Source organism: Lithobates pipiens, unplaced genomic scaffold (genome assembly GCF_037356315.1).
Source record: "Lithobates pipiens isolate NorthernLeopardFrog02 unplaced genomic scaffold, aLitPip1_a1.2 Scaffold_10, whole genome shotgun sequence".
Classification (NCBI taxonomy): domain Eukaryota; kingdom Metazoa; phylum Chordata; class Amphibia; order Anura; family Ranidae; genus Lithobates; species Lithobates pipiens.
Genome location: NW_027507686.1, coordinates 81480347 through 81493187, shown reverse-complemented (window position 1 = coordinate 81493187; position 12841 = coordinate 81480347). Strand labels below are relative to the sequence as shown.

General features: G+C 42.0%; 1 protein-coding gene across 1 annotated transcript; it reads right to left on the bottom strand.

Annotated features, from left to right (window-relative positions):
- Nucleotides 1-1894: 1894 nt before the first annotated feature.
- B4GAT1 (beta-1,4-glucuronyltransferase 1) lies at nt 1895-10563 on the bottom strand. Its single transcript, XM_077456239.1, has 2 exons — nt 9117-10563; nt 1895-3209 (listed from the first exon to the last, which is right to left on the bottom strand). The coding sequence occupies exons 1-2, from the start codon at nt 10188-10190 to the stop codon at nt 3018-3020; spliced, it is 1266 nt and encodes a 421-aa protein (XP_077312365.1). The 5' UTR covers nt 10191-10563; the 3' UTR covers nt 1895-3017.
- Nucleotides 10564-12841: the final 2278 nt, after the last annotated feature.

Genomic DNA, 12841 nt, shown 5'->3' with positions numbered 1-12841 from the left:
CCCCTCTATTCTCCCCCTCCGTGCCGCCGTCCCTAGGGGTGCAACGGATCATCACCATTCCGAACGGGTCAGCACGCTCGGATCGGCACATGCCGCGGTCCGCGGCTTCGGCCTAGCTCTGACGCGGCGGCCATCTTTCTACACCCAGGCTGTTTACACTGTGATCGCTCAGACGGAGCGATCACTTGTAAACAAACCGGTGTCATGACGCCGGTTCCTCTCTTCCCCTCTCTGTACTAATCTGTACAGTGGAAGGGGGGGGGGATTGGATGGAAGCAGCCATCCCTTCATACCGACAAACCCAGCTATACCCTGCCTGCCAATACTCTGCCGTACCCCAGCCCATACTCAGCCAATATTACAGTGGGGGAGATTGTGGATATTACAGTAGGGATTATATGGTGGTGGAATTTTCATAGGTTTTTGCAAATTAAAATATTATTTGCTGATCTGAAAAATGATCCGATCCATGACTCTGATCCGAGGAACGATCCGATCCCTGAGTTTTTTGAACCGTTGCACCCCTAGCCACCCCCCCCCCCCATGCATCTGTTCCCCTCCGTGCTGCCGTCCCCCTCTCTTCTCCCCCTCCATGCTGCCGCCCCCTCTCTCTTCTCTGTGTCCCCCTCTCTCTTCTCTGTGTCCCCCTCTCTCTTCTCTGTGTCCCCCTCCGTATCTCAGGATGGAGAGCAGAGGTAGGAGCCTGTAAACCTGGCTCCTTTGTTTTCAGAATGGACAGAGTCAGTAACCACTGACTCTGTCCATTCACATAACTGACCACATTGTAACCTCCTGTGATTACGATGCCTCAGTTAATGAATGGAGAGAAGCCGCTGTCTTCTCTCCATTCATTATTAGTGCAGCAGAGGCTGCAGAGAAAGGGACTGGGGAATCTGTCTCGAGTCCCTTTCCCTGTCTCAAATGGGAGATGTCAGAGGTCTGTTAAGACCCCTGATATCTCACCATAGCCGCCCCCCCCCCCCCCCCCACACACACACACACACACCCTCCCCCTTAAAAATAGAAAACATTGCAAAAAATAAATTATAAATTTAGGGAGAGTGTCAGTGTGTTTTGTTTATTATTATTTTTTACAATTTTTATTTATTGCAATTTTTTATCAGCCCTGTTGGGGAGGCTATGGTGAGATATCAGGGGTCTTAACAGACCTCTGACATCTCCCATCTGCTACACTGATAATGAATGGAGAGAAGACAGCTGTTCATCTCCATTCATTAACTGAGACATCGTAATCACAGGAGGTTACAATGTTTCAGTTATGTGAATGGACAAGTGGTTACTGACTCTGTCCATTCTGAAAACTAAGGAGCTGGGTTTACCGGCTCCTACCTCCGCTCTCCATCCTGAGATACCGAGGGGGGGCGGCAGCACGGAGGGGGAGAAAGGAGAGGGGGGATGGCAGCATGGAGGGAGAGAAGAGAGAGGGGAGCGGCACGAAGGGGGAGAAGACAAAAGAGAGGGGGCGGCAGCACGGAGGGGGAGAAGAAGGGGGAGGGGGCGGCGCGGAGGGGGACAGATGCACGGAGGGGGAGAAGAGAGGGAGACGGCAGCTCGGAGGAAAGCGGGACATAGATACTGAGCACTGTGACGCATCGACGCCCTGCACGCACGTAGACGTATTTTTGTAGTCGACGTAATCGATTACGTCGACTCGTCGTGGCAGCTCTAATATAAGTATCCTGCTAATAGAAAAGAGCAGAGGGATTACTCATCTGTCTGCTGCTGCTGCTTTACTGTCCTGTCGCAGGATGAGCACAGGGAGGGGACTATTGCTTAACTGTAGTATAGAAAAATCAAGATATCAACCTGGCTCTGCTGCCTGGTAGGGTTTTTTATATTTCTGAACTCTAGGAAAGAAATACAAATACAAATAGCAGGTAAAATGGCTCAAATATATATGTTTCAACTTTTTTTTTTAGCTGCTTCCCTGGGTTCATTTGAAATGACACCAACTATAAACAGGACTGAATTCAACATGCATTTGATGCACAGTTCCCTATTATACACAAACACGGTTTTTAATATAGACACTGAAGATTTTAGGATAAATCACTTAAAGTGAATGTAAACCCGAATTATTTTATTTTTTTATATCAGAATGTAGAGTATAAGATTTCCTATCATTTGAGCCATAAAGAGTTAATCCAGCTCCGAGCAATCCTCTTATTGTTCAGTGAGATAAAACTTGACAAACAGAGAAAATCCTCCCCCTTACTGTGAGTGACAGGCAATTTACATATCTTGTGCACTAGCATAAGCGACATGCATTATTTTTTACTTCCCTCCCACTCCTTTCTTCTGCTACTCTGCAAGGATTGGCTGTTCCATGCTTCAGAATGATTTGGCATGCTGAAGTCATGTGGGGACTTTTCTGGGTTTTGACTGGATGGTAGTGATCATAGCAGAAATTCAGTGTAAGAAATACACAGGAGACCCATATTTCATATTGATAGGGGGAGTGTAGAAGTGGGCGGGGAGTTTACTGACATCACGACTCCAACCACTGAGCCCTGGAAAACAGACCCACCCACAAAATCTGCAGTTTTTTGGGTCTCATAGCAGACAGAGGGGAGACATTTGACAGATAGGTATACATGCAGGAGGCATGCATATCCTTCTAGATAACCAATATTGCAGTCGTTTAGAAAGGATGAGAGTGGGTTTACATCCACTTTAAATGTTTGATTTGGAAAAGTTATGCAAGATGAGCAAACAATAAACAATGTTACAAACATAAAATTTATCAGAAGATAGAAAAAACACAAAATAATGAACACATCTGATGGATACAGTGTCAGTCTACCATTAGTGGCTCGTAATAAATAGGATTACACGTTACATCTCATTGGACTCCGTAAAATTGCTAAATGTAGAGGTAATGCACCAAAGCAGCAGAATCACCTAAGAAATCCTGTCCTAAGACCACAAATCACACACCTAATGACTGATGTAATTCTCCAAACACGAGTCCCATTTCATAATACAGTAAAGCTGTGTTAACAGCGTCTGGTGGAATCTGGATATTTCAGCTTTAGTTCTTCCTTGAAGCCTCTATAGAGCTGACGGTTTCTTTTGTTTTCTGCATCTTTTTGACTGTGAAAATCCCCAGGTAACTTGTGGCCTTTGTGAACCAGGAATGCAGAGTCAAGGACTGCAAATGTATAGCCAGCTATATTCAGTTCACATGCCTTAGGAAAAGGGAAAATATGTAAATTAGATAAGTACACCGGTCTACAAAATGTTTACAATGTACTGTATTAAAATAATAATAATAAATGTTGCCCTGTGTCTAAGTTTATACAAATTAACCACTTGCCTACTGGGTACTTAAACCCCCCTCCTGCCCAGACCCAATTTCAGCACGCTCACACTTTGAATGACAATGTAATATTGTACCCAAATGATTTTTTGTCCTTTCTTTCCATACAAATAGAGCTTTCCTTTGGTGGTATTTGATCACCTCTGAGTGTTTTATTTTTTGCGCTATAAATGAAAAAAGACCAAAATTTTGAAAAAAAAAAAAAAAAATTGTTCTTTGTTTCTGTGATAAACTTTTGTAAATTATAAATTTTTCTTCATAAATTTTGGCAACAATTTACACTGCTACGTTTCTTTGGTAAAAATAATCCAAATTAGTGGATATTATTTGGTCCATGTGAAAGTTAGAGAGCCTACAAGCTGTGGAGCAAATCCTAAAAAAAAATTGATCACACCTGATATATAGAGTGCCTTGCGAAAGTATTCGGCCCCCTTGAACCTTTCAACCTTTTGCCACATTTCAGGCTTCAAACATAAAGATATAAAATTTTTATTTTTTGTGAAGAATCACCAACAAGTGGGACACAATTGTGAAGTGGAACGAAATCTATTGGATTTTTGAAACTTTTTTAACCAATAAAAAAATTACAAGTGGGGCGTGCAAAATTATTCGGCCCCCTTGCGTTAATACTTTGTAGAGCCACCTTTTGCTGCGATTACAGCTGCAAGTCGCTTGGGGTATGTCTCTATCAGTTTTGCACATCGAGAGACTGAAATTCTTGCCCATTCTTCCTTGCAAAACAGCTCGAGCTCAGTGAGGTTGGATGGAGAGCGTTTGTGAACAGCAGTTTTCAGCTCTTTCCACAGATTCTCGATTGGATTCAGGTCTGGACTTTGACTTGGCCATTCTAACACCTGGATACGTTTATTTGTGAACCATTCCTTTGTAGATTTTGCTGTATGTTTGGGATCATTGTCTTGTTGGAAGATAAATCTCCGTCCCAGTTTCAGGTCTTTTGCAGACTCCAACAAGTTTTCATCCAGAATGGTCGTGTATTTGGCTGCATCCATCTTCCCCTCAATTTTAACCATCTTCCCTGTCCCTGCTGAAGAAAAGCAGGCCCAAACCATGATGCTGCCACCACCATGTTTGACAGTGGGGATAGTGTGTTGAGGGTGATGAGCTGTGTTGCTTTTACGCCAAACATATCGTTTTGCATTGTGGGCAAAAAGTTTGATTTTGGTTTCATCTGACCAGAGTAACTTCTTCCACATGTTTGGTGTGTCTCCCAGGTGGCTTGTGGCAAACTTTTTATGGATATCTTTGAGAAATGGCTTTCTTCTTGCCACTCTTCCATAAAGGCCAGATTTGTGCAGTGTATGACTGATTGTTGTCCTATGGACAGACTCTCCCACCTCAGCTGTAGTTCTCTGCATTTCATCCAGAGTGATCATGGGCCTCTTGGCTGCATCTCTGATCAGTCTTCTCCTTGTCTGAGCTGAAAGTTTAGAGGGACGGCCATGTCTTGGTAGATTTGCAGTGGTCTGATACTCCTTCCATTTCAAAATGATCGCTTGCACAGTGCTCCTTGGGATGTTTAAAGCTTGAGAAATCTTTTTGTATCCAAATCCGGCTTTAAACTTCTCCACAACAGTATTACGGACCTGCCTGGTGTGTTCCTTGGTCTTCATGATGCTCTCTGCGCTTTCAACAGAACCCTGAGACTATCACAGAGCAGGTGCATTTATACAGAGAGATCAAGATTACACACAGTTGGATTCTATTTATCACCATCAGTCATTTAGGACAACATTGGATCATTCAGAGATCCTTGCTGAACTTCTGGAGTGAGTTTGCTGCACTGAAAGTAAAGGGGCCGAATAATTTTGCACACATCACTTTTCAGTTTTTTTATTTGCTAAAAAAGTTTAAAATATCCAATAGATTTCGTTCCACTTCACAATTGTGTCCCACTTGTTGGTGATTCTTCACAAAAAATAAAAATGTTATATCTTTATGTTTGAAGCCTGAAATGTGGCAAAAGGTTGAAAAGTTCAAGGGGGGCCGGATACTTTCGCAAGGCACTGTGTATATATATATGTGTGTAATATATATATATATATATATATATATATATATATATATATATATATATATATATAAAAACACACCTGCGACCATGTAAAACCAACAAGGGGAAAGAGGGAAAATGGCTAATTGGGCCCAAATTGGACATTTTCCCTTAGGGGTGTACTCACTTTTGTTGCTAGCGCTTTAGACATTAACCCATTAACCACTTAAGGCACAGACCATTCTGCTGGCCAAAGACCAGACCACTTTTTGCAATTCGGCACTGCGTCTCTTTAACTGACAAATGCACAGTCGTGCGACGTGGCTCCCAAACAAAATTGACGTCTTTTTTTCCCCACAAATAGAGCTTTCTTTTGGTGGTATTTGATCACCCCTGCGGTTTTTATTTTTTGCTCTATAAACAAAAAAGAAAAAGGGTGACAATTTTGAAAAAAAAAAACATTTTTTTTTTTTTTTACACATTATAATAAAAAAATTCATTTATTAATACACATAAAAAAACACTATATTGTTGTGTATAGTGTTATGAAGTACAAAGTACAAAATGCGCATTTATTACTAGACTAATGGGATCCCGGCAAGGCAAGTTGATGAGCCAATAGCACTCGTTCCCAACATGTTTCGCAACAAGCTTCTTCAGGGGAATGTGCCACTAACAATAAACATAATATGAAATTAATATAAAATATAACATAAATCAACAATGTGTAAATACAACAATACATGAACACCATATATTTATACAACCCAGGAATGTGTGATCTTAAACAAAATGGCGCTTACCACCCATCAATTGATAACCGCACAACCGGGGGCAACCACTAGATGTAAAATGCGTGCAACCAGTCGGTCAAATCAGCAGCTAATTGGCCTTTTTGGAGGACACAGATGGAGGTAAGTCAGCACTACAGAATGAGCAAAAGGAAACCGAAAAATAATACACCAATATAGGCAATATACTTGTATGATTATCATATATAAATTAGCCTCCAAGAAATGAAGGGATAGGGCAAAAAGCCTCACTTCAATAATATTCTCTAATACTGATTAAAAAAACAAAAATAACTATGGCAGGTTATAAATATAATAACCAAGAATTAATAGAATTGGATGTAGCAGTACTCAAGGAGAAGATATTTGGTCGTACCTTTAGTGGTATTTAAAAGCTGAACCCAGTAAAATATCAGATTGGGAAATTCTCATAATTTCCCAATCTGATATTATTTTACTGGGTTCAGCTTTTAAATACCACTAAAGGTACGACCAAATATCTTCTCCTTGAGTACTGCTACATCCAATTCTATTAATTCTTGGTTATTACATCTAGTGGTTGCCCCCGGTTGTGCGGTTATCAATTGATGGGTGGTAAGTGCCATTTTGTTCAAGATCACACATTCCTGGGTTGTATAAATATATGGTGTTCATGTATTGTTGTATTTACACATTGTTGATTTATGTTATATTTTATATTAATTTCATATTATGTTTATTGTTAGTGGCATATTCCCCTGAAGAAGCTTGTTGCGAAACATGTTGGGAACGAGTGCTATTGGCTCATCAACTTGCCTTGCCGGGATCCCTTTAGTCTAGTAATAAATGCGCATTTTGTATTTTGTACTTCATAACACTATACACAACAATATAGTGTGTTTTTTATGTGTATTAATAAATTAATTTTTTTTATTATAATGTGTCTCAACAGTATTTATAATTGCACCGTTTAAAAATCTCCTCTCGCTTTTCCCTTTTTTTCCCCCCTTCCTGGCCTTGAGAATTTCATATAAATTGGGAGATGAGGTGCCTATATCTATATGGTGTCATCGGGTAGATTGGACCACACTGTTTCTATTTTTTTTTACATTTTGCTATAATAAAAAGATTCCCCAAAAATATATAAAAAAAACATTTTTTTTTTCCTCAGTTTAAGCTGTTATGTATTCTTCTACATATTTTTGGTAAAAAACAAAAACAAAAAAAAAACGCAATAAGCGTTTATTGATTGGTTTGCGCAAAAGTTATAGCATTTACAAAATAGGGGATAGTTTTATGGCATTTTTATTAATAATTTTGTTTTTGTACTAGTAATGGTGGTGATCAGCGATTTTTATCGGGACTGCGACGTTATGGCGGACACATCGGACATTTTTGGGACCATTGTCATTTATACAGCAATCAGTGCTTTACCAATGCACCGATTTCTGTGTAAATGACACTGGCAGTGAAGGGGTTAACCACTAGGTGGGCAGTGTAGGGGTGTAGGTACTGATCTCTGCTCCTGATGACAAGGAGCAGAGATCAGTGACACTGTCACTAGGCAGAAAGGGGAGATGCTTGTTTACGTTCTTCCTCTCCGTGAAACAATCGCGGGTATCGAGTCCGCAGGACCTGCGATCCGACTCACGGAGGTCTTGACCGGCGCGCGATGGCAGGGCAGCAAATTTAAAGGGACGTATAGGTACGCCCATTTGCCTGTCCGTGCCATTCTGCCGACGTACATTGCCGTGCATCAGTCGGGAAGCGGTTAATGGCCGTGTGTTAGGGGTGCAACGGATCGCCACCGATCTGTGATCCGAATGAGTCACCTCATTCGGATCAAGCGCCCTGTGGTCATTCGTGGAGCGCCCCGTGGTCTCGGCCTTAGGAAAGGCTGCGGCTTCGGCCTAGTTCCGGAGTGGCGACCACCTTGGTGCACCTGTCAGCCGTTTACAATGTGATCGCGCCGTCAAACGACGGAGCGATCACTTGTAAAGAAACCAGCATCATGGCGACGCCGGTTCCTCTCTCCCCTCTGTGGGGAGAGATCGAATGGCAACAGCGCTGTGGGCTGGATCTGTAGTGCCCGCCGCGCTGCTCTGTGACAATTGCAGTCACAGCCATCCCTCCATACTCTGCCAATACCCTGCCCATACCCAGCCATGCTCAGCCAATATTACAGTGGGGGAGGTGACGTGGATATTACAGTGGGGACTAAACAGTGGTGGAATTTTCACAGGTTTTTGCAAATTCAATTATTATTTGCTGATCCGAAAAATGATCCAATCTGTAACTTTTTTCGAGTTTTTTGATCCGTTGCACCCCTACTGTGTTTTGAGTTATTTTGAGGGAACAGCAAATTTACACGGTTATACAAGCTGTACACTTTGTAGCAAAGTGGCATTTCTTCAGTGTTCTCACATGAAAAGATATAATAAAATATTTACAAAAATGTGAGGTGTGATGATATATCTATGTCTATCTATCTATCTATATATATATATATATATATATATACAATTCTGAGTAATTTACTAGCAAAACAATACTAATCTGTATATGTAGGAGAGAAAAGTCAGAATTGGCCTGGGTGGGAACTGGTTAAAAACTAGAAATATGTTTGTGCAGCATAAACAAATAATTGCTACCCCTATCAAACTGGCAATAGTCAAACAATACTTTGTTACATCACAGCCCGGCAGAACCTCCATAATAATGAGCAGAGCTGACTCACCGTTTTGATGTGACATGGGCAAAAAAAATCTGAAGTGCACTTCTTATTCACTCAATATTATACAGTATTTTTGCTGGCAACAGTGCAACCCAAATAACAAGAACTTTTACTGTGTGTAGTCACACACACACAGTAAAAGTTATTGATATTCGGGTTGCACTACTGCACTGTTACCAGCAAATATACTGTATATTATTGAGTGAATGAGAAGTGCACTGCAGCTAGTCTCTTCTCGTTTTTAGTTCATTTATCCTTTACCTGGCTAATTCTGTTAAATCCATATTGCTTGAATCTCTCATCATAGGATGGCACATCTTTAATCCCAATGTAAAACGGTTCCCAAGGATCCCTCCACTCCACAACATAAGCCATCGCCAGTCTGGAAGACCTCTCAGGCAAGTTCAGCCATGCTGAGTAGTTAGTAGGTGCCTGACATCGGGGACATAATTCTTCATAAAACGCTCGGACTTCCCCCACCTGGTAAAGTCGGAGCAGTTCCTCTTTGGTTCCAGGCAGTCGCCGAGTGTGTCTAATTTCAAAGGCAGGCACCACAAATACTGTATGTGTATCTACACCTTGAGCAACCAAATCCAAAAATTTAGATCTTAGTCCTTCACTAGGCACCATATCAATGTCCACTACCAAAACAAAGGTGGTGCTGCCAGTACCAGCCCTGGCAATATTCCTTAGTAAGTTGTTAGGGTAAGAAGCATTGCCTGCATAATTAACTATATGTGATCCCATGCTTGCTGCCTTTGCAAAAACAGCTTGGCATGTACGTAGTTGTGCAAACTCAGCCTGGTCTTCCAGTTCTGGAAAGACCGCCTGATCTCCAGACTGGCACACCAGATGAAAGGACACCCTCTGTCTCACCGACAGACACAACTGAGCAATGGTAAACAATAACACTGTGGCAACTTTTGCTTGAGCAGAGCTAGAAGCAAACAGAGCCAAGGAAATCTTCCCATCCCAACGCTCAACTAGATCCTGCAAATGCCACACATTGTTAAGGCTAGTATGGGAGGCTAGCGCCAGGTCCAATGCTTTGGGTGGCCTCTCTTCTCGTGCCAAAAGGTGACGGTAAATCCGGTACTGTCCACTGCCATCCAAAATGCCCCCAGTAGCCAATACCGCCTTCATGTGATCTCTCTGCTCCCTCTGCCATTGTGGCTCAGTATTCGCTGCCCCAGCATGGACTGGGTGAGCTGATTTCTGCTGCTGCTGTCCATGCAGATTAGAGAGGAGGGAGAGGTAGAGGAGCTGAAGGAGAGCAACAAGGAGAAGGGCTATCAGGACCACTCGGAAAAAAGAGCAACGCACTACGCCTGGCATCGCCTGACCTGATCAGTGACTTCTAGTACCTTCTGGGTTCTCTGCTCCTGCTCTTCTGTACTACTACTGTCCTCACCAAATAAAGATCTACAGCACTACTGGACCTAACTCATCCCAACATTCTACTAGGAGAAATACTGGCTTCAGCCATATAATATACAAACACGTGTATCAAAATACATCCGACCAGCCGTCCTTCTTCACCCACAGCTGAAATGTATCGTCATATAATACACTACATACAACGCCTGAACTGTACACCACGGTCTATGGGGCATTGTAACTGAAACGTTCAGCGCTCTGCTACACAACAAGATACAGCCTGCATCTCCACTGCGTGCACTTCCGGTGACCTCACGATGCCCAGCCCTCCGTCCCGCCCACACCTATCAGACAAACATAGCTTCCGGGTTAGAGACGAGACGGAAGTGACACCTCCTAGCGGGCGAAGTTTACAGGGTGGGAGTGATGAGCTGTCTGCACTGCAGTACTACATAGAAGCGTGGCTGAAAGGAAATGAGCTCTGAGGGATAAAGTGGGGAAAACAGGCGTATAGTGTGTTGAGATATAGAAGTTGTGCACAGCTGTCTGAACAGGCTTCTGGTATATGAAGAGCACACTAGTCTGTATAGGGTACAGTGTTCTGAGGGGTTGTACAGTCACATATTCTAGAATTCATAAGGAATGGTGCAGACAGATATTGTCAAAGCATTGTACCTGCACCCCAATGCCTAGTACACATGATAAGAAAATCAGATGATAAATGCTGCTGTCAGAGCAATCGTCCGATAATCTGATCGTTAATACACAGCTTTTACAAGCTGATCATGACAATTCATGCAAAATTATCCAAAGTGACAAGCACAAAAATGTTTCTCATACAATAACACAACAAACAATTTTCATTTAATCAGTACTGTATTCATCAATTAAAAAAATAATAATATAACAATACTAAAAATTATTCAATAATGTAATCAAATCAAAAACACTGAAATTTGCTGAGTTGCAGAATTGTCACTGTCATTACTTTTCAATATTTGATGACGGATCTCCCCACAAATCGCTATCGCTCAATTCTGCGAGTGATTCAAATTTATTATTGCTGTTTTCTAGCTGGTCTAAAATAATTTTTGATGTAAAGTGACAGTTTAGGTTGCTTTTGACAATCTCCAGTTTCCAGGCATAAAGAACAGTTTTTATAATATAAAACTGCATGCAGGACACTGGGCAGACCACTAGGGACAAAGGGGATGTGAAATAATTACATACAGCAATGTAATCTGTAAGATTACATTATACTCTATGTATACTGTTTGTTTCACTTTTTGAATTTGGCGCCGATCTCCGTCCCCGTGCGTCGCAACGCTCGCAGGGAACGGAGATTGGCGATGTGATGAATCGAGCGGAGGACGACGCGGGGACAACGCTGGATCCAAGGGAGAAGGTAAGTAAGCATCCTCCTGGATCCAGCGATGCGGTCCCGAGTCTGGCTCGGGGTTACCAATTTTGGCATAAAAATTCCACCCCCGAGCCAGACTCGGGAATATCGTCAGGGAGGTTAAAGAGGAAGTAAACTCTCCCACTCTGATGCTTATTTTCATTTAGTCCATTATAATAAGTAATTATCAGACTATAGCCACTGTAATCCAGCCCAAATCACATATTACTTACTGTTTAAAGAAACTTTAAAAAACTTGTTTCCAGGGGATAGGCAGCACCATCTTAAGTATTGTTTTCTGAGTCCACAGTGGAGTGTATTTCCGCCCTTACATTGAGCACTTCCTGTACTGTTAACCAAGCCTCCTTCTCAATCCAATGTTTCTATGGCAACCCTGCTTCCCTGTTCATAGCGTACTTGTTTATTTCATAGTATTTACTTGTGCCAATGTCTAATGTTTCCCTTTGTCAGTCTTATCAGCTGATAAGACTGCAGTAATGACCAAGTTTAGACTGTATGTCATGTCACATGATCACATGGGGTGTAGGAGGAAGCTCTGAGTGATTAGCAGAGTTCAGTGTTGTGCCATAGGAAGTCCTGATAACAGATAGATAAGACATAGAGAGTGTGCCTTAAATCAGGGGAGATCTGGGCATGCTCAGTGACTTCATTCTACAGAACAACAAGGATTATAACAATACTAAGCAAATAAGGAGATATCTACAAGCAGTGTTCATTAGGGTTTTTTATGCTGATTTACATGGGACAAAGGTGTGGGGGAGGGTTTACAAACACTTTAAAAATATACCACTTCAAAATTACAAACAGGTTCTACTTAAGACAACAAATCTACACAGTCCGTGTCTTGTTTGCACCGCCTGTATAGTGCTGTTCGTAGTATATAGGGCCTGGGGGCCCCACGCCTTTCCTTTCTTTAATTTGGGTACGGGGTTCCCCTTAATATCCGTACAAGACCCAAAGGGGCTGGTAATGGGCAGGGGGGATACCCATGCCATTTTTCTCACTGATTTTCATTCATATTGCCGGAACCAGACATTACATTAAAACTGCTAGCAGTTTTTTTTCCGTTAAATGTCATTTTGTGCAGGGACTGTTCTAAACAGGGGAAACATGTACCACTTCACAGTCATACTATAGACCCCCCAGGCACGATATTTAAAGGATTTTTTTTCGCATTGATCCATGTCCC